At 46.4% G+C, this 22021-nt stretch overlaps 1 protein-coding gene across 3 annotated transcripts in view; it reads left to right on the top strand.

The window, feature by feature from the left end:
* Positions 1-22021, top strand: part of Syn3 (synapsin III) — a 389669-nt gene that overhangs the window by 21992 nt on the left and 345656 nt on the right. For 2 of the 3 annotated variants that reach the window (XM_050145613.1, XM_050145612.1), the window contains exon 1: positions 10850-12347. In XM_050145613.1, coding sequence (XP_050001570.1) covers positions 12037-12347 — 311 coding nt within the window. In that variant the 5' untranslated portion in view covers positions 10850-12036. Of the gene's footprint in view, positions 1-7320; positions 7391-10849; positions 12348-22021 lie in introns of those variants that run through there. The other variant, XM_050145611.1, reaches the window with a different exon arrangement.

The raw sequence follows: 22021 nt of genomic DNA, 5'->3' as shown, positions 1-22021 counted from the left end.
CTTCCATCCCAAGGACCTAAACACCTTCTATTGGGCTCTACCTATCAACACTACCCAGGGAGGAAAGTTTTGTGGAGACCAACCATGCTCGAGCCGTAGCTCTCCCCATCAGGAAAACAGCCATGAGGTAGAGGTGCCACAGTGTGGGGGTTCTGTTCTGCACAGACACTTCCTCCCATGCCCGTCCCTAGTCGGACTGAGATCGCTGGCGACCACCCACAGACCTCAAATCCTCAACAGGCTTCAACTCCGTGTTCACTATGTGTGGGCTCTGTATGCCAGATCCTGGGCAAGGCAGTGAGAACAGAGATCTCAGCTTTTTTTCTGGAAGTGCCTGATGGGAAATACTGCATAGTCGTATTGTGGGCAGCAGTGGGTGCTGGGACAGCACAGGACATGATCAGACTGGCTAGAGAACAAATGAGGAAATGATAATAAAGGTAGGATATGTGTGGCAAGGAGGAGCTGGAGAAGAAATCTTAGGAGAAATGGCTAATTCAGAGGCCTGAGGGCATGTGACAGGAAGTCTGACCACTGCCTTCTAGTAGGGTCGTTTAGGTCATTGGGGGCATTTGTGTCACTGTGATCAAATGCCTAACAGAAACAATGAGAGGGAGGGAGGTTTGACCTGTGGTTTCAGAGTTCTCATTCCATCACCGTGGAAAAGGCAGAGTGGAACCCAGTAGCTCACAACATTGCAGCCAGGAAGCAGAGCAAGAAAAAAGAGAAGCCCAGGACAAGATACAGTACCCAGGGATATATCCCTTCATGATGGGTTCCCTCCAGTTAGGCATCTCCACCAGAACCTCTCAAATGAATGTTCAATCGGTGTTCCGATGGGGGGTATTTCATTTGAAACTATGAGGAAATTTCCTTTATCAGGGAAATAAAGGAAATTTATTTTTGGTGTGGAAAGTGAGTAAGGAGAGGTTCCCGATTGTGTTAGCTCCTTAAGGATGTGAAAGGATCTCAAATTCCTAAGTACACTTGGTAGAGGGGCCGGGGCATGAAAATGGTCAAAAGGTCTTAACAGACTGCTGGGGGGTGAGTGAATCTGTCTAGGGACTGTGCCTATGGGTTTGGAAAAAGCAAATGAATCAGACTGTTTTGGGTGGTGGTGGCTGTGTGTGGGAGGGGAGGAGAGAAGCTTGCAGACTCCTGAATTGCCAGCCAGTGTGTCTGAGTAGGGTCATTACTGAAGTGGAAGTGGACAAGAGGGGTGAGGCAGGACACCAGGAGCTCCGTTTGGACCCATTCACCGGGATGACTTTTAGCCATGCCTTGTCTGCTTTCCCAAGTGCATTTTCTAACTTCTTCATTAGGCCGGCACCTGGCCTTTAGGAGCATTGCCAATTGGTCATTTGCCCTGCCCTAGGCAGGGGGCTCCTGGCCAGCAGCTGAAGGTGTAGGATTGAAGGCAGAGTAGGCTCAGTCTGGCTCATCAGGAGTGTTCTCGGTGAGTGTTCCTCCATCTGTCTACCTCCCTTTCTGTCTTTGTCTTTTCATGTGCCTCTTCCTGCCCATGTCTACTTTTCTATGTCTGTTTCTCTCTCTCTCTCTCTCTCTCTCTCTCTCTCTCTCTCTCTCTCTCTCTCTCTCTNTCTCTCTCTCTCTCTCTCTCTCTCTCTCTCTCTCTCCAAATGATAGATAGATATAAATATATAGATATATCTTCTCTGTGGATGTTGAGACAAACGACAACTAACACATTTTGTGTATGTTATTTCCTCTGGCAGAAGCATCATGCAAATTTCCAAGGCAACTAGTATTTTCTCATCGCAATTTTTGGTACTCTCAGGAACACTGTAAGCCATGAGGTCCCTTTGTCTTTAGGAAGAAGGCTAACTTGTTTACTTATTTACTTATTTCCAAATTGCGGCAGTATAGGCATCTCATTGGCTCCTCTCTACCTGATGCTGTTTCCAGTTCAACAAGACCAAGGCCGCATGTGCTACCAGCCTTGGTACCTTAGTGCTCAGAGCCAAGCTCAGGACCTCTTCTTCAAACCTACAATGATGAGTGTATTCAGAAGGCATCATTGCAAGCAGCTTTAGACCTAATTGGTAACTGGTGAGTAGCACCAGAATCTTCCCAGAGGAGGCAATGAGCCCAGAGAGCATGAACAGAATAAATTTCTGAAGAAAGTGCAAGGAGCATAGGGAAGGACATGCTAGAGAAGGGTTTTTCACACAGTTGTGAAATCACTGTGTGAGCAATGGAGTACAAGAACAGGGTCTCGGAGCACCTCTGTATAAATGGTCAAGTCCAACTTAAGCACCTGAGAAGCCAGATTCCAATGGGACTAGGGTACCATGGTATAGTGGAATGCCCATGGACCATGGCGTCAAGCCTGTTAGGGCTCAAATCCTCATGCGATAAAGAGGAAGGCTGCTAGATGTTCAAGATTGTGGCCACCAGAACTGGAAGAGGTGGGGTTGAGTTGCTCTGCCAATAGTTGCCAACACTGAGTAGATATCTCACCTGACTCATAGGTGGAGGATGGGTGACTTGAGCTAATGGGTCAGTGTCTGGCAAGCTGAGTGACCAAAATATCTCTGGTTCTTGATTTGTACATTAGTAAAAATGGAGGTGTGATAGCATCTTCTGGTCTGAGTTGTTGGGAAGGAGAGTCCCATCTCTTGGACCATTTCCACAGAACTAGGACCTCAAGCCCAATAAATAGCCAACCCCAGCAACATCACCATATTCCTAAGCACCATCACCATCATCAGGATCTTATTATACAGTCATCCCTTGTTAGTTTCTTTTGTTGTTATAAATACCCCGACAAAAGGCAGCTTAAGGAACAAAGGGCTTATACTGGTTCACAATTTGAGTGTATGGCCCATCACTGCAAAGGTGGCAGCAGAAGTAAGTATCAGGTGGCTGATCACAAGGCATCCACAGTCAGGAAGCAGCAAGAGATGGAGTCTGGTACCCAGCTCCTTTTCACAGCCCAGGGAACAGTGCTGCCTGCAGTTAAGATGGGTCTCCACTCAGTTGACTCAATCTAGACAATCTCTTGAAGACATACCCAGAGGCTTGTTTCCAGAAGACGGTAAAGCCCATTGAGTTGACAAGATTAACTATCATAGTCCTCAACTTGTGAAAGATCCCTCTGTTGCTTTGTTTCTGTTTTTGTTTACAGTGATTTGAAAGTGATGCTTTCAATGATGAGCCGAGGCAGGGATCTTCAATTTCCAGATAGTCACTTGTCACAGGGAACTCCAGCAACTCTCTCTCCTCTAGGGCTGGCCACTTGGGCATCTGATCCATAGCCTCTAGCAAGAAGACAGTGGTCTGGAGAAGTGTTTCCCCAAATCAGATTTGTAGACAAACCACAGTGGATCCTTTGTAAAGTACCGTGGTTCGTCTTAATTATCAACTCAATTGGGTTTAGATCTGCACCTTAAGGTATTCTATGAAGACGTTCCCAGAGAGGTTTCACAGAAGAGGGTAGACAGCTCACCCTGAATATGGGCAGCACCCTTTTGTGGACTGAGTTAAAATGGAAAGAGAGAGAGGCACCAGCATCCACACTTCTCTGTTCCCTTACTGGGATGCAGAGTGGCCAGCCCCCTCGTACTCCTGCTTCCAAGCTTTCCCCACCATGGGGATTTGGGTCATGACCCTCAGATAATGAAGTTTGGATAAATCAGAGGCAAACTGGAATGAAGAACAGGCCCCAGTCCTGGATGTTGATGCCCAGAGGGTTCTGCAGATTCTTTGTGTATATAAACTCTATGATTGTTTTGTAGATAGATCAGTCATATTAGCCATGTAACCTTCACAGGATTTAGCAAATGCCTCAATTTATTAAATGTAAATGTTTACTTCCATGTCCTGAGTTTCGAGATTTTCTGGGGCATGTCTGTATTTGAATGTATTTCAGAAGGGGGTGGGGGATTAGCAACAAATGAAAGATTTCACTTGACTGACTCCTCACAAAATTTCCCAGAACCCTTGGTTGCTCTTCCTCAAGAGGAGAAAGAGGGTGCAGAAGGCTAAAATTTATCATTTCATAGCTAAAAATCTTTGGGTACCCACAGTGCTCTTATTGTGGAGAAAAGGCCCCACTCTCAGGAGAAAGACCTGTGGGATTGAACTCTTCAACATCAGCAGGCACCTTCATGCTGATACGTCTAGCTCTGTGCTCCAAAGTCCCAAGACATCCGCAAATATCGCTGGAACCGGTCCCTTGGCACTTGACCTTTTCTCCAGAAGGTTAAGTGTCTCTTAACTTCAACCAAAACAGTCTGTGAGTTTCCTACCTCCCCTGAGACACTGACTGTACCCACACTTATCAATATATTGGTAAAGTCCAGGCCATATTGCTCCTAGGAATTTTTAAACTTTCTAACCAGAGACTTTCTCGTAAGGGGGGGGGGGGAAATCAGGGGAAAAAGAACAGTTCCATTTAGTGTTCACTCATGGAGCCGAGGGTGGGTGGAGTGAGGGACATGATATGAATCCGGGTATGTTTGCACGGAGGGGTGGCCACTAAACTCTGAAGATGGCTACTCTTCCAGCAGAATGGTGCTTGGTTAGCTGAGGTGTGTGTCAGAAACCTAGAGAGCTTTCTTTAGTATAGTAACACACTTAGTCTCCACAGAAAACTCATGGAGGTAGCTGAACTTTGTCCGTGTAATTTTATATAGATTCACTCACTCACTGGTTAGTGCTATCCTACTGTGTGCCAGCACTGTCCTAAGTCCTACTATGTGCCAGCACTGTCCTAAGTGCTCAGAATATGCCAGGGCACGGGTCACACAGTGGTGTCTGATCTTGAGGCACTTGGATTCTGTCAGTGCAAGCAGAAAGCAGTGTCGGCAGAATAGAAGTGGTGGATGCTGTACTGCTGGAGGCATCCCAAGGGAATCCTCTTCTAGAGGGTGGCATTTAGGAATACCTAAAGGAGGCTGGGCAGGCATCTGGAGGGACTTCCTGTGGAGGGAACAGCCAGTTTGCAGGAAGCACACCCAGGAAGATCCATTCTGGGATTCATTGTCTTTCCCTGTTGATTAAGAAATTAGGGGAGCTTTGCATATTCCTCATCTAAATTACCAGTGTAGGCAGTTCAGGGGTCAGTGGGCAGAGCTCTGTGTGAGTGACCTTGGAGGGGCATTGGACAGAGGTTTCATAGGGAATGACAGATTGACCTGTTTTGAGTTTCAGTGGTTACAAGAATGTGTCAAAATTCATAGAACTAGATACCCAGTAAGTCCATTTAATCTGTGTTAACTTAAAGGACAAATATTTCACAAGCCCTTTGGCACCATTTTGATCCGCTCAATACCAGTAGCCTCACCGGCCTAGGTGTTAGTAGCTGTGAGCTCACTGTCATGCAAATCCTGCAGCCCCACCATGACGCCCTCCCTACCTCTGTTGGACCGCCTAGTGCACACTCCAGGCACTGTTTCAGACACCTTAATTAGTCACCTTAATTAGTTCTCATAAGAACCCTATGAGGTAGGCACTATCATCCGAATTCTGCAAAGAAACTGAAGCACGGGGAGATGAGTTAATTTTTCTGAGACACTGTGGGCAGGGAGTAGCAGAACTCAGCAAGCTCAACCTTCAGGCTAACTGATTCTGTCTGCCTGTGTCTAACACCAGAGTGTTGGGACTGTGTTTTCTTCAGTGTGTTTGAGAGAGGCCTGTTCTGGGTAAGAACCACCATTGGAGTCAGTTTGTTGGATCTTGCAGACCAAATAGGATTGACAGGAGGAAGGGAATGAGCATCTGAAACCTATATTGGAAAATGAGAAGCCAAAATGTGAGGTTTCTGGCCTCAGAGTGGATGGATCCTAGGTGGGAACCCAGGAGCATAAACCCACCTGAGGGTGAGCAAGGAAATGAACCCAAGTTTCCCTGACACCTCTGCGCAGAGATACCTGCTCTCTTCCCTGGACTGTGGGATGACTCTCCTTACTCCACAAAGCTCCTGCCACTTTGATGCAAAGCTTCTGACCCTGTGATCATCCCTCTTCAGGCTCTACAGCCGAGCCAACCTGTTTTCATCCTTCTTACTACTCCCCTTTCCCACCTCAGCATCTGAGAAGTAAGCTTGCGAGGCTTTCAGAGAAAAGATGTTAAGATTTTTTTTCTAATCTAATGTGGCCACTCCCGCCCTCTAGTGGCCAGTATGTGACAATGTCACTGCTTTTGCACTTTGCAGCCATTAAATAAAAATACCGGTCGTTTAAACACAAGAGTTGCTATATTGTGATCATCGAATTCTGGTGGAAAAGATGGGGTCTAGGCGACTGATGGGAGGTAGCGTTACACAGTGTGCGTACGCTGGGCAGTGGGGTAGAAGAGTCCAGTATGAGATTTTTCCACACCACATTGAACAATGTGCAGTTTAGAACACATGAGTAGAATGTTTCTGGAGCTTTCAAATGTAAAATCTTTGGACCTTGGCTAACATTGTGTGGCTAGAAGCATGGAAAATTGAAACCCTGATTAAGGAAGAGCAGTCACTTAAGTCCTCCACAGTCTGTGTCTCACAGCCAAGAAGGCTCCCTGGGACCCTCCTCTCTGTAACCTTTCTATAGAGTTCTGTCACTGGTGTACCAAAGCCAGAATTATTTTCAATATGGCCTTTTTTGATCAGGTATCTAATCTGTCTCTATTCTTCGAAATAGTTTCTTGTGAACTTGTGTTTTTCCCTCCAGTAGAGTGGGCCTTCTTTCTCTTTTTCAGATGTGCCGTTGTCTTTCCTACCATAGGGAGTTTGTACATACATGGTCTCCTCATTCTTCATCTTAAAGACTCATGACCATACCAAGGGAATTGTCTCTGGTTTTATGGTAACACAATCTCCTTTATAGAAAACTTTTAAGTATTTCACACACCCCAAAGGAACTGATTTTAAAATGTAATGAAGCCACAAGATGCAAAACACACAGAACTAGCAGAATTTCTCTATGACATGAAATTATTTTACAATATCATCAAAAATATTTAACAATAAATTTAACCAAAGAAGTGAAAAATATGAGTGACAAAACTAGAAGAATATTAATGGAAATAATATGACCCAAATAGATGATAAGGTCCCCTATGTTCATGGACAGAAAGTGTCAATATTGTTCAAATGTCCATGCCACCAAAATCAGTCTAAATTCAATACAACCCCTATCAAAATTCCGGTATCACCTTTGACCAAAATAGAAATGTTATCCAGCCACAAAAGATCTTAAATACACAGAGAAATCTTGAGCAAAGTAAATGTGTACCCACCCCTCTTGCTCCCAATGTTGCTCACCTTATCTTGGTATAGAGATGTCAGTGACTCCTTGTTTTTACCTCTCCCAGAGGACAGAGGACAGGTCTCCCGGAGTGGAGGAGGGACGCCGATGACCGCAGGGACAGGAGCGAGTGTGAGGTGAAGAGTTCTACTTCTTTTTCCTATCACCACCAATTTCTGAGACTTCTGGAAATTTTTGTATAATTCTTGTTGTTTGGAGGTAACACATCTTCTTACCTTGACAGGTCACAGGCATTGATCTTCATCTCTGAAAAATAATAAATAAGTAAAAATGAAAAAAAAAAGAAAGGAGAAGGCGTTGTCTTTTACCTGACTCCAAAATCTATTACAAAGCAAAATAATTAAAAGTGTATGACATAGTTCCCAACAGATGGCACAGAGGTCAAGAATATTGGCTACTCTTGCAGAGGACCTGGATTCAGTTCCTAGCACCACGTGATGGCTCACTACCAACTGTAGCTACAGTTACTAGGATCTGATGCCTTCTTCTGGCCTCTGTGAGCACCAGGCACCTGTGGTACATATATGCAAGCAAAACACTCATATGCATAAAATGGGAAAAAGTAAATGTTTATAAAGTGTAGCAACAATGGAGATTGATCTGGAAAAGGGCAGAGAGCCCAGGAGTAAAGCTGGGCATTTACAGTCAAGGTTTCTAAGAATTTATAAACATCTATCTGTTAAGAGGCTAGCATCCAAAAATGTATAAGATCTCAATTCAACAGCAAGAAAACAAATAACCTATTCTAAAAATATAAAAAGTACCTGAATATACATCTCTCAAAAGAAGACCCAAAGATGACCAAAGACCAATTCTCATCATCTGGGGTATGCAAATGGGTGCAATGAGACACCTCACATGTGATAGAATGTTTATTATAAGCAATATGAAAGCGTGCTGAGGCCAGCAACATTGCTCAGTGGGTAAAGGCGCTAAGTTTGGTGGCTTGAGTTAAATACTTGGGACCCACACGGTAGAGGGCAAGAACTGACTTCTGCAAGTTGTCCTCTAACCTCTACACACATGTTGTGGCATGTGCATGCATAAATATAATTTTAAAAATTAAATGCATGGAAAAAGGAGACTTGTATCCTGTGAATGAGAATGTAAATTCATGTAGTCATTAATGGAAAACAGTGTTGGGGCGTCTCAGGAAACAAGAAATAGAATTATCGTTTGGTTCAGCAGTCTCACTTCTGGGTGCATAGCCAAAGAAACTGAAACCTTGGCAAAGAGCTAGACATAGTGACTCTCCTGTGTTCATTTCAGCATTATGAACAATGAGCAAGGTATGATATCAACCTGCTTTCATTGTCAGAGGGTGTGGTGTTGGTGATAATGAAATACTATTAGGTCATTAAAAAAGAGGGAACTCCTGTTTCTTTCAGTAGGGATGAACCTGGAGGATGCTATATTAAGGCAAGTAAGCAGGGTGCAGAAGAACACAGACTATATGGCCTCAAGTGGGGCATCTAAGAGTTCAAAGCATCCAACCCTGGCTCTGAGAAGTAGAGGAAAGATGTGGATTGAGACTGGGTGATGTTGATCAGAGTTGAAACTGGCAAGAATGAGCTTCAGCTGCCCGTTGAAGGACTACAGATGTTTAATATTAAAGAACATGTCTCATATTTTCAAACTGCCAAAGGGTATTTTAAATGCTTTCACCACCCCAAAATTCTAAGTACCTGAGATAGTTTTGTTTGTTTACATAATTTGATCATCCCATAGTGAAAATATGTATCAAAAAATCACATCATCTGCCAGAAAAATACTGTTATGAAAAAAAGTCACTTCTTCATATAGGACTTTCCAGTTATTCTGTTTTATGATACCTTACTCTCAACAAGGTCACTCCAAGGTCTTTATTAGCACAGACTTCAAGCCATAGATAACTACTGCTTCATCTGTTACATTGTCTTTGACAGATCTAAATCTTCCTGGGGCTGTAGTAGTAAGGGTTACGAGAGAACCCCTGTACTTGGGGTTGATCAGAAGTTTATAAGGAGGCATGCCTGGAGGGACACTCGTGTAAACTTGGTTACTTGGGAAGCTGAGGGTGGGTGTTTGAGAGTTCAAGCTCAGGCTGGGTTACATAGTGAGGCTCTAACTCAGAATAAAAAGAGGGCTTTCCAGCAGACAGAAAAGTTTAGAGGAGGCAAGTTTGGTGGTAATGGTTGAATTCCTACCAGTGTAAGGTAGACCAGAGTTCCCCCAAAAGAGATTGTTAAATAAACTGCACGGTCTCTTCAACTGAAGTATTTGACAAACTTTTCATCCGGTAATTTAAAAAGAAAGGCAGTTGAATTTCAGGAGTGACCAGTAGCTTGTTAGGGTTAGCCTCTTCACAGATGGTAATCATGAACTTTGCACAAATGTTTCAAAGAAAATGCTTGATGTTGCTAGAAAGAAACAAAAAGTAGATACACTATAGAAGTGAGTCCCTGCCTTAAGGGGAGGTAGCCACCCACATCTGCCCAGGTAAAACAGAAAGCTTGGCCCAGAGCAGCTCCAGCTAAGGCAGAGAGCTGTGGGTGTAATGGTTTAATGGGCAGCGTACAAACAGAGGGAGGAGTGTGGGGAGTCAGGAGATGTTTCAGTTTCTCTCAAGAGGATCAGCCAAGGCTTTGCTGAAACTGCACCACATACCCACCCCTCCCTCAGACCAATTCTGTTTCTCATTCTTGCTGACAGTTGCTGATTGGGGTGGCATTCTTTAATAGACCCGACTTAAGACACTACAGGGAGAGAGGCCTCTCTGAGGAACCTGACACAAAACAATGGGAAGTATTTTTAAATATATGTTTTTGTCAAGTGCAACAGAACATCACTGAGATGGGTCTGAGACATAAAGTTAGTCTCAGGGCTACAGAGGTGGCGTCATCAGTAAGGTTCTTCCCACGGAAATGTGAAGAGCAGAATTGTGGTCTCTAGCTCCCAGGTAAAAATCCAGGCACAGCAGTGTACACTAGTGCCTTGAGGAGGTGTGGCTTGACCACAAAGGGGCACAGGGGAACTTTCTGCGGTGGCAGAAGCAAGCCAACACCACCCCCACCTTATTATTTAACAAAGAATTGGACTGTAAAGACTTCAAGTTTTCCTTAAAGTAAAATTTACAATAATAACATGTAAAAATATGACAGAAACATATAGTTCAGTTTTGTGGCTTAAGTAGCCCTTATTCTCAATCTCAAATAAACATTGAAGTTTTAAAAATTATTCTTGGGTTGGTGAGATGGCTCGAGCTCAGACAGTAAAGGCACATGAGTTCTGTCTCCAGTCCCACAGAGTGGAAGGAGAGAACGCATACCTGCCTGCACATTGTTCTCTGGCTCCCACGGAGTGCAAGTACACACACACACACACACACACACACACACACACACACAAATACACACACTTTCACACTGAATCCAACAGTAAACAAATGGAATAAATGATTTCCAGAAATTTGTGTGTGTGCGTAGTCTGTTTCAGTTACCATAACAAAACGCCACAGACCATATGGCTTAAACAGCAGGAATTTATTTTCTCACAATCCGGACGTCTGACAGTAGGATGTAGCCTGGTGGGGTCTGGTGAGGGCCACCTCCTAGCTTGTAGATGACTGTCTTTATTTGTGTTCTTTCTAGGCGTAGAGTGTGTCCCTCATAAAAAGAGATCTACTCCCATTCCGTGGCTCCATCATCAACGCTTACCCAATTCCAGTCACCCCCCAAAGGCCTCATCTCCAGATCTCTTCTCACTGGAGATCAGATCTTCAACACATGAACTTAATGGGGGGGGGGCATCTCAATCTTCAACATTATACATTCAAGAACATTTGGAAGACATAAATAGAAAAAGGTCAAATAACATATGTTACCAAAATATATTCACTGCTGTGATTTATTTATAATTTCCAATTTGTGATACTTTTATATGGCTGTAGTTATTCTATACATGTAATTTTGTATTATGATTATTTCTTTTTCAGTTGCTGGGATGCAACTCAGAGTTTGCTGCATGCTAGGCCCCTCTCCACTGAACTATAGCCCCAGCCATTTAAACATTTTTATATCTTTATTTGTCATTTAGTTCTGAGAGAGACTTTTACTAAGTTATTCAGGCTGGCCTTGGACTCATTATAGCCCAGGCAGACCTTGAACTATTGATCTACCTGTCTCTGCCTCCAGTATAGCTGTGAATGCTGCTGGCATGGGCTAGCGAGCGCAGGCTTGACGTGTTTAAGTTTACAATACGAAACAGTATTGTTACTAAAGATGCTCCATCTGAACCCTCTTTGAATAGACAAACAGTCCACTGAGTGGCTGTGTCACCCTGTGACTGAATGCTGAGTGGCTTCTCAGTATTTTAAAGTGTTGGTAAGGCTGTGATATGTCTATGTATGCATGAGGGTTTTACCTGTTACTGAGATTATATTTCTTAGGGTAGAATTCCTGAAATTGGAAGTTGTATACTTTTAAGGCATATTGCCAAATAGTCTCTAAAAGTGTGTCCCAGCTTGCAAAGCCACCAGCAGTGGGCCGGAAACATGGAAATGCTCTTTATCTGTTTGCTTTTAAAGGGGAGGCGTTTGGTTCCACTAATGTGCTTACTGGATTGTTTCCAACAGGTAAACAGAATTCTGGGAAGCCCACTTCTGGTGTGTAGAACCTCTGAGCTCCTCTGACCCCACACCTCCTGCTCCCTGTTGCTGGCCACTTGCACCTTGAACCTCACCTAGTTCCCCTGTGTGGACGGAGGCTTCCCGTCTATCGCAGCCATGAACTTCCTCCGGAGGCGTCTGTCTGACAGCAGCTTTGTGGCCAACCTGCCCAATGGCTACATGCCAGACCTGCAGCGCCCAGAAAGCTCCAGTAGCTCCCCAGCATCCCCGGCCACTGAGAGGAGGCACCCCCAGCCCCTGGCTGCCTCCTTCTCTTCTCCAGGATCCAGCCTGTTCAGCTCCTTCTCCAGTGCCGTGAAACAGACCCCACAGACCCCCTCGGGGTTAATGGAATCACTAACTCCTGTCACACCCGTGGTTCAGAGACCCAGGATCTTGTTGGTGATCGACGATGCCCACACAGACTGGTAAGCAGCTCCAGGGATGGAGCCCTCATGGGGCTGTCTCACCTGTCAGGAGGACAGAATAGAGAGAAAATCAAGTGCTATAAAAGGCTTATATGGTTTCTGAGGCTAGCTGGAGAAGGAGGGGTTCACCAAAGAGAAGCTGTGTGCCTTTTTCTCTAGGGACCTTATATGAACGGAGCCCCACCTGCAAACCCCACATTTAACAGCTCTGAAATAAACAGAGACCCCAGGTCTGGGAAGTTCTGTGTGCATACTTTAAACATCTTAAAGTGGTTGGTATGGGTGCTGCGAGTGTTCTAGAAACACAGCATGGGAACCATATGACCTTTCTGAACAAGCAAAGTTCTCAAGTTGCTATTTAGACCAACTTCTTTTTATATAAATCTATCTGTGTGGTGTGTGTGCTTGTGTGTCCTTGTGTGTGTGGGTTCATGTTTGTGTATTAAAAAAATATGCTCTGTGTAGAGGCCTGAAGTTGACTTCAAGTGTCTTCCTGGACCGGTCTCCACTTTGTTTAGAGGCAGGAACTCTCAGTCAACCGGGAGCTTACTGACCCTTGCTGGATGAGCTAACCAGTTTACCTCCCCCACCCCATCCATCACCCGCCCCTGCCACCCTGGGATTCCCTGACTCTGCCTTCCAAGGGCTGGGATTACAGGTTGCCACCAGCCTGCCAGGCTTGTACATGGATTCAGGGATCTGAACTCCAGTACCCCTGCTTACAAGTCAAACAGTATATCCACTGAGCCGTCTCCACGGCCCCTAACCAGACATCTGGCCTTATTCTTCACTGGCTGTCTTACCTAAGAAAGTTGCTTCCTGTCTGGAAATGGAGTTTAATAATGGAGATCCTGTACCATGGTGTGGTAACAGCTAGGCAGAGTTCCTGTCCTGTCCCCCAAGCCCTCTTGCAGCTGTGTGGCTCTTGTAACTTGCTGTGCCTAAATGCAGTACCTACCTCATAAAGGGGCTTTATGGAAGTCGGTAATGCCTAAGTTAATATAAAAGTACCCAGCAATGTCATTTAAATATATATGCTTGCTATTATAGAGGACTGTGGCCTCTCTGCACGACACCAATCATGGCAGCAGCACCTTCCAAGCATTCTTGGCTTGTGTCTTTATCCCCAGTATTGTGCAGAAAGGGCAGGGTTTATCCCCCTGTGCCCGTTTCCTGTTGGCCATGCCTTCTTGATTAGCCTATGGTTGATTGCCTCAGATTTACTGCTCTATGTCTACCCATAGAACATGTGGTACTGTGGCACGGCACAGTGAACAAGGCAGGGACCCATCCAAGTAGCGTTTACATTTTGTCTTTTGGTCATCAATCTCCTTAATCTACAGGAATGAGGAGTGTATAAATCTTAGGTGCTGCCCCCTTGCTGGAGATACACTTTTGGCCTAAGTAGTCTCTCGGTGTGTCTAAACATCTATCACTTGCTCACCCTTTAATTGGAACAACAGCGTTTGGTTTCTGGCGTCCTTCTTGCCCTTTGGTGGGGAAAAGAAACTGATGTTCGTGGGCTCGCCTAGGAGTTGGTTCCACGGTCATTGAATATTTGTGACTGAGAAACTTCCCAGCACAGACCCATCAGCTTCTCCTTTGAACTCTTTTCTTGAGTCTTTCTAACCACCCAGTATTACCCAGTCATCTCCAAACTGATGTTCACTGGGTGCCTAAAATGGGTCTTGCTGGTTGTGGTGGTGCACTCCTGAAATCCGTGCACTCAGGACGCTGGGGTTAGGAGGATTGTGAGTTCAAGGCCAGCACTGGCTACGTAGGGAAACTGTTTCCAGACACCAGAAGATTCTCAATCCTGCCTACAGAGTTCTCCAAAAATGCCTGGCCGCAACTACCAAAAGTGGCCACCAGGTGGCGGGCTAGTCCCATAGTTCCGCGTCTCCTGGCCGGCTGCCTCCAGGTCCAGCTTCTTCCCAGCTCCTCCTCCTTTGTGTGAAGATCTCTAGCGGGGAGGAGGTTGTGAAAAGAGAAGAAGCTAGCTCCCACAGCTCCTTCCTTCCCTTTTGAGATGATAATGAGGTGGGCACTTACTGTCTGGGCCATCCCCATCCCCACAGACACGCTGCTGTCCCCTTCCTGACCCTTCTCAGGCTGAGCCCTGTAAGCTGTCTTCCCTTTCCTGGGCCAGGGCCAATCTATCTCATGAGGTTTCCTTGCAAGCAGAGGGTGTTGCGGGAACCCATGCCTTTTCTGGGAGCGCAGCTTGCAGATTATTTCAACCCGCGGGCTCCCTCAGTTCCACCTGCGAAATGCCTAGAACAATGCAGAAGGGACCTTGCCTTTCTTTTATTGTATTTTTTCTTAATTTTCTTCCCACCTAGTCCCTCAGTGACAATACCCTTGGAGAAAATGACACGACCCCTTATGGCAACCATTAGCAGTCATCAGCCCCTCAGGAAAGAGCGGGGTCTTATGGGCACCTCTTCTCTCTACGATGGAATGCGGCAGGGTCCAATATTACCCAAGTCTCCAAGGCTGCTGTGTGTTCATGGTTACAGTAATGTCGTGTCTGGATGGCAATGTTTCATGACAGCCCCCCCCCCCAGTCTTCAGTTCTATCTGCCCTTCCCTCTGGGACACTCCCAGGCCTTGATGTGGGAATGATATAGATGCCCCAATTAGGGATGAATGCTCATCAGTCACTTAGACCAGATATTAATCTTTGCATTAAGTGGCGTCTTCTGCAAAAATGGAGCTTTTCTGGCCAGGGCTGAGAACCAGCATTAGTCTGCAGGTGTAAACACAAATATTTAGAAGGCAGCTTGGCAGCCTGTCCCTGGAGAGAACCAGTAGGGAGATGCTGTCCCTTTGAGCCATGCTGCAAGGATTCATGGCTGAACACTTTGAGGTGCAGCTTGTAGAGGTGAACCTAGCCAGGGCAAGGGTCACTGGAGAACCTCTGGCAACACTACTGGAGGCATGGTTTAGTGACAGGTGTGGCGATATTTCACTTATATTTTAATAAATAAAGCTTGCCTGAAGATCAGAGGATAAAACAGCCCACTGGTCAGCCTTGCAGACCAGGCAGTGGTGACTCACACCTTTAATCCCAGTAGCCACACTAGTTTGCCTTAGAAACCAGGCGGTAGTGGTTACACCTAAGAAGTTATAGGCACTATCAGTACATAGCATTGCTCACCGGCACTTCCCAGTAGACCTACCAGGGGCTGTTTTCCAGGTGAGGAAGCTGCAGAAGATCTACACACCTGCTTGAGGAGTCCAGACAAGAGGCTGGGCTGGGAGGGGAGCAGGAGCTGTCTTCCTACCCAAGCCTTCTGTGTTCGGCATGACGAGATGCTGGGCAGTGTGGATGAAACAGAAGAGTAAAGATGCGCAAGGATCTACTGGGGACTCTCGGAGGACCAGATCCTGTCCCCAGTGTTACATGAACAACATTTATAGATGGACTGATATCTCTAACAAAAGCCACTTAAGAAAGAACTGGTTTATTACGGCTCAGAGTTCCAGGCTGAGTCCTTCACCAAGGGGGATCTCAGAGGCAGGAACTTGAGGAACATGGTTATATGGAACCCGTAGTTAGAGAGAGAGCATTTACCACCCAGCTTGTTCTCTCCACATTAAACAGTCTAGGGAATGGTCCCTCCCACAATTAAGATGGGTCTTCTCACATCAATTAACATAATTTTGATACTCCCTACCGACATACCCATCTCTCGGGTGACTCTAGATGAGTCAATTCTGTCAATTCAGACGAACACTGACAATCTCAAGCACTCCCCGTCACTAGGCACTGTGCTAGGTGTTTTTTACCCTTTCTCCAATTTAGTCGTCCTAATCGCTGCGTGGGTACTAATACTATTCCTGTTTTATAAGTAAGAAAGCTTGAGGCTCGGTGCCCCAAACCAAAGAGGTGTTCCTGGCATCTTGGGATCCCGCTAGGGCGTTTGAGGACAAGCCTGGGTGTCACTATGTTCTTGCTGTTCTCCCAGCTGCACCTGAAGCCCAGGACCTCCTGTGCCGCATGTGCGCAGGCTCTGACCCTGCCTCCTCCTCCTTTGCACGCACACATATCCAGCCTCAGACAGCCCAGCTGAGAGAATGGTGGCAGAACCCCATTCACACCTCACTGGCCGAGTGCAGAAGCCTGGTGGCCTCATCCTGGAGGGAAGTGCCCTCCCCCAGCCGGGCGCCTCACCCTGACAGACAGAGCCCTTTGAGTAGCTGAGTGTTAAGGTGCCAGGAGGAATGGGAGTCCTTGCAGACATCCAGACACTCATGGTCGCAGACTGGCAAAGTGAACCTTGTGGAGAAATTGCACGTGGACACACAGAATATTTTTTCCTCTCTTTAAAGTACCAAGGGAGCTCAGGCAGGGGCTCTACCGTTCTTTTCCCTTTGATATTAAGGTTGTCACCTCCAGGAACACATGCCAGACATTATTTTCTATGGGAATTAAATGGAAAATTGAATAAATTCTGGAGAATTTGGGTCTGATAGGTGGCAGCTGAGAATTAAGACCCATGCTTTACCGTCATCCTCTCTATGTCTCTGCCAGCTTGCTTGTGAGCCTCAGTTTCTTTGTGTGTAAAGTGGGTGTTAACACCATCCCTTTCCCTACCTCACTGACCTCGAGGGGACATGATGAAGAAGCCCCTTCTCATCTCTTTCACGTGAATTTTGCAGCACGTGCTATTTCTCCAGCTGAGTCTCAGTATTCTGCTTCCAATATGAGTTCCACCTTTAGGCACCAAATAGCTTCTGTTTCTGCCATCGGAAGATTAGAGCTTGTGGTGTCTTGGGAAGGTTCTCGCGGAAGACACGTGGTGCTGTGGAATTCAGGAAGGCTCCCGGCACTTTCTTGCTACTCCCAAGGTTCCTGCTGCCATCCCTGGGTGGTAAAAAGAAGACTACAGCATTCTAGTGAGATGTCAGACGGCTCCTGGCTGCTTGGCCCGAGGAACAAGGACAGCCAGACACCTTGGACTGTGTCTCCTAGGACTTGCAGGAGGCCTAATTGGTGCCATGGTAGTCAGGATCTTCTGGTTCTATCTTTGCCATCTGTGGGCAGGCATCGGGGAAGGGTGTGATCTCAGGGTTGGCATCAGCAGCTGTGGAAAGGTGTGTTAGTGGCTTTTCTCCTTTGTGTGACCAGACACCTGACCAGAAGCAGCTTGAGGGAGGAGGTGATTTTGTGGGTTGAGACTTTAAGGGTGATAGTTCATCACAGTGGGAAAATACGACCACAGGTGCTTAAGGCTGACAGTCACATTGTGTCAGGTGTCAGGAAGCAGGAAGAGATGAATGATGGTGTTCAGCCGGCTTTCTCCTTGTTAGTCCAGCTGAGAATCCAGCTCACAGGATGGTACCATTCAGAGGTGGGTTTCCATGGTGATTCTAAAGCCTGTCAAATTGGCAATCAAGATTACCACTTAAGTAGGGTTTGTCGGATTGAGTAGATAAAAACACAGGTTGTCAAGTTAACACTTTAATGACGGAGCCTAAGTATATACTGTGAATCATGAAAAATGTATTTGCTGTCCATTTGAAATTCAGATTTCATTGAGTATTCAGTGTTTCTCTCGGGGAAGAAGAAAACAAGTGGTACAGCCTGGCTTTACAGATGTGTGATGAGCAAGAGACTGTCCTCTGAGGTGTCTTGCTCTTTGGGTGGGGAGCCCCATTCTCGGAGCACAGCTTCCTCTACCATTGGCATCAGGAAGGGGGATCAGCGCAGAAGACAGACTCCAGCCAAATTCCTAGATACTGTGGGATCTGGCCCCTACTTTCCCTCTCCCATGTGAGATCTTAGTCAAGTCCAACCTCCCAACCTCACATCCCTCCCCTATGAGGCAGAATTCCGGGCTAACTTTCAGGAAGGTTAATTATGAAGGCTAAAGATAATGGCATGGGTGGGGTTGGTACACGGCTCAGCCTGATATAATAGGCCCCGGGATGGTAACTGTTATTAACAATTAATTGCAGTTACTAATTGCTTGTGAATATAATAGCCCTGGGAGCCAGAGGGAAGGAAGCCGCTTGGCATGCTTTTCAGTTCAGCTGGCTGTGCTGGAGGGCCAGCATCCAGAAGCCCTGGAGGAGGGGTGTCTAGGCCCTGGCAAACCAGCAGTCACTCTCTAAGATGCGGCTAGAGCCAATCGGGCCTGCCCTGAAGTAAGGGAAGAGGCTTAAAGGGGAGATGCATGATTCCCTGCTGAGACCCTCTGTCTGTGGGAACATCTCATGCCTGTTGCGGGAACAAGGCTCCCCACTCCACAAGGCAACTGCTTGATGTGGAGGACTGTGAGGGACTTGCGGCGAGATGGGAAGAGGGAGCCTAATAAAAGGGGTGTCACCTGCTACTTGCTTTACCTACTACAGTATTCCACCTGACCCCACCTGGTAGGCTTCTGTGCTGGACATTGGCCCTGCCCCTCTGCCCCTCCCTCCCTGCCTCTCTTCCTGCCCTAGTGTCCAGGGGGAGGGGAGGGGCCTGGACATTCCCCATCCACCAGCTCTGTTGCCTGGAGACAGCTCAGTTTTCCCAGGCCCGGCCCCTTTTATCAGGGAAACAATGTGCACACACAGTGAGGGCCTTGTGTGGCACCCAAGCCCCTAGCCCTTTGACTTGAGGAATTTTTCAAGTGCTGACCCTTCTCCGTGAGGTCTTCAGGCTGTCCAATCCAAGGGCTGATGTCCCTGCAGCTTCCTAGCCAGCTCCTGTAAGCAGAGAGGGAGGAAGGGGAAACAGAAAGAGTGTTACCCATGCCCTGCTCTGGAGAGCTTCACCCTTGGAACCCTGCTAGAAAATCCTAGGAAAATCTCTGTGAACAGAAGGGAATATGGAGAATTTTTCTTCCCAAATCTCTTTCCTTTTGCTGTCTCTCTAAAGAGTTTGGCTAAGCTGTGAGATCTCACAGGTAAAGGACACCTCTCTCTCTGAGCCCGTTTCCTTAGATATGCAGCCACGTGGATGGTGAAGATTATATGTCCATTAGAATGATGGTTTCCAGCTACTCCCCTAAACCTTATGTCAGGTCAGGTTCCACATAAGCAAAATGAGCTTTATTGGGACATACGTGGAGAAGTCCTTAGAAGGAAAGGGATGTACAATGATTGGAGTTCTAGGCAGTCAGCCTGTGAAGCCCCTCCAGAGATGTGCATACATCAACTCTTCTTTGTCCTGGTCCTTGAAGACAACTTCTTGGGGGAAATTAAACCCGGCTTAGTCCACTCCTTATTTCTTGGGGGACACTTTGGGACAAATCCGCAAAGACTCTGTATAGGATGCTTGGTTCTGTCGAGACACAGGCAAATACAAAAAGAGGAACCACTTCTAAGCAAGGACTTGGTGGCTACAGATCGGGCCAAGAGAAACTGTCACATACCACAGTGGACTCCAGATGTCCAGAATGGAGCCAGGAACCTGCTTTTTGACAATGATGAAAAAGTCAACCTTAGGAACTACCAAAACAGAGGACTTCTCCCACATGGCTTAAACGAATAGAGCCAAGACTTCTGGCGCAGTGAAGGCGGGAGATGAAAATCAACTTGGTACATGGAGGATGCCAGTACAGCTCAGTATAAGTAGAATTAACTGGCAGAGGTCAAGTGGGTGGTGGAAAGGGGGTGAATACCCCATTTTACACAAGGGTCCAAGCTTGGTTTGTGTACACATCTGTAAAAATATTCAAGGGCTCAGACCCCAAAGAGCTTACTCTAGAAGCTCTTATAGGAGGCTCTAAACTGAAGCTTTTACTGTTCTCGGCTGGCCTCTGTTTTACCCCCATCTCATGCCCTTGCCTTATTCAGCTCTGAGGAATTCCACTGCTTCATTGCAAGTCTTGCCTCACCCTCCACAGTATGGCTTTCTAGGCCAGGCCTTCTCAGTGACCTTCTTTTTATAGAGTCCCTCAGAGACCTGGGTCTACTTGGGCAGTAGTTGCTCAGAGCTGGCGCCTCTGGACTTTACCCCACTGGTTGCAGCCCTGCCCCTGGAGAGGCAAATCTCTGGGTAGATGCCAACCTCATGACAGAACATCTCTCCCCCAGGTTCTGTGGAGGCCGCCTCTAGAGTGTTCCCTGGCAGAAGGGAGTAATCTGCCATGGCAGGAAGGGATAAGGTTTCCTGTCCACTCTCCTGGCTTCCCTGTCTGGGCTTCCTAGAGATCTTTGATGAGTTAATTATCACGTATAGATAATCTCTGGCTTAGTCAGAGATTGCCAGTGGAAGACAAGCCAGTCTGTGAGTTCAGGAGCACGTGCATGGGAACAGCATGGGTGGGAAAAAAAATACTTTTCTCTGGCCAGGAAAAAGCAGCTTAGAGTCCACGGCAAATGGCATTGGCCACTTGGTTTGAGCACCCACAGGAAAAGCTCAGTATGTCCCCTTCACACTTGTGACCCCAGAGCTTGGGGAACACAGAGAAAGGAGGCTTACTGGGGTTTCCTGGCTGCCAGCCTAGCTCTAGGCTCAGAGGGAGATTCTGTCTTAGGCAGATATAGAGTGATAAAGCAGGATGCCCGATGTCATCCTCTGGCTTCCACGTGTGTGTATACATCTGCACATATTCATACTCATGTTTACATACACTACACCCCTGATACACAGAAGTAAAAGTTTACAGTTCATCCAGTCAAAATGAGTCTAAGGAGTCCATGAGATCTGCCAGTAGGGACTTATGATAAAGGATAGCGGTGTTAGGGTTACTATTAGATCTGTGTCCTCCTCAGGGACTGTCTTCCAGCACAATATAAAGGCCTTTCTGCTTGGACAGGATGTTTCATTCAGTGCAATTGCAAAGACCAACATGATGCTTAACACAAAGTAGAGAGGAGATAGATGGATGGGTGGATGGATGGATGGGTGGATGGATGGATGGGTGGATGGATAGATGGATGGGTAAGTAGTTGGGTGAGTGGATAGATGGGTGAATGAGTTAGATGAATAAGTCAGATGGATAGTTAATCTATGCATGGGTGAATAGATAGATAATAAATCTTTCAGCCTTCTTCATGCAAAAAGAAAAACAGAAGGGAGGAGCTGAACATTAGCAACACCTGCCATATACCAAGAGCATTCTTTAGGCATTCTTGCTCAGGTGGCAGATGTAGTAATTTTTGTCCTAATTGTTTTTACCCATGAGAAATGGCGATGGTTGTTTGATTGAGGTAGCATCAGGTTATAAGTAGCAGAGCTACACAGGATCTGTCAGTCTCTAAAGTCAACAGGCCCTTCTATTTCCTCTCCCATCAAGGTGAAGCCTTACCTATCCCGCTCCCCTTCAGCAGCAACCACTGTAAGCAACTTGCTGGCACAGTCTTGGCAGCCTCCCACATGCCTTTGCATCTGTGTCCTAATGTAAATCCTCTTTGCAACTTTAGAATTGATCTTTTATATCCTCATTATTCAGAGGAGGAAGCAGAGGTGGTCCCAAAACATCTACAGCAGGTATCAGAAGTCCTGCCCCACCCCAAAACCAGGTCTTCCTCTCTGTGTCTACTGCTCAGTTTTCTTTCATACTTAAAAGTGTGTGCCTCAGGAAGATGTAAGGTACCCCAGTACCCAAGTTCTACCCTGTAGTGTCCCAGTGCTTGCCCAGCATGGTTGCCCTTACTAGTTTCTCTCTTCTCTCTTCTCTCTTCTCTCTTCTCTCTTCTCTCTTCTCTCTTCTCTCTTCTCTCTTCTCTCTTCT

This window comes from Alexandromys fortis, unplaced genomic scaffold (assembly GCF_014885135.2).
Source record: "Alexandromys fortis isolate MF-2015 unplaced genomic scaffold, M_Fortis_MF-2015_v1.1 scaffold_50, whole genome shotgun sequence".
Taxonomy (NCBI): Eukaryota; Metazoa; Chordata; class Mammalia; order Rodentia; family Cricetidae; genus Alexandromys; species Alexandromys fortis.
This window is presented reverse-complemented; position numbering and strand designations above follow the sequence as displayed.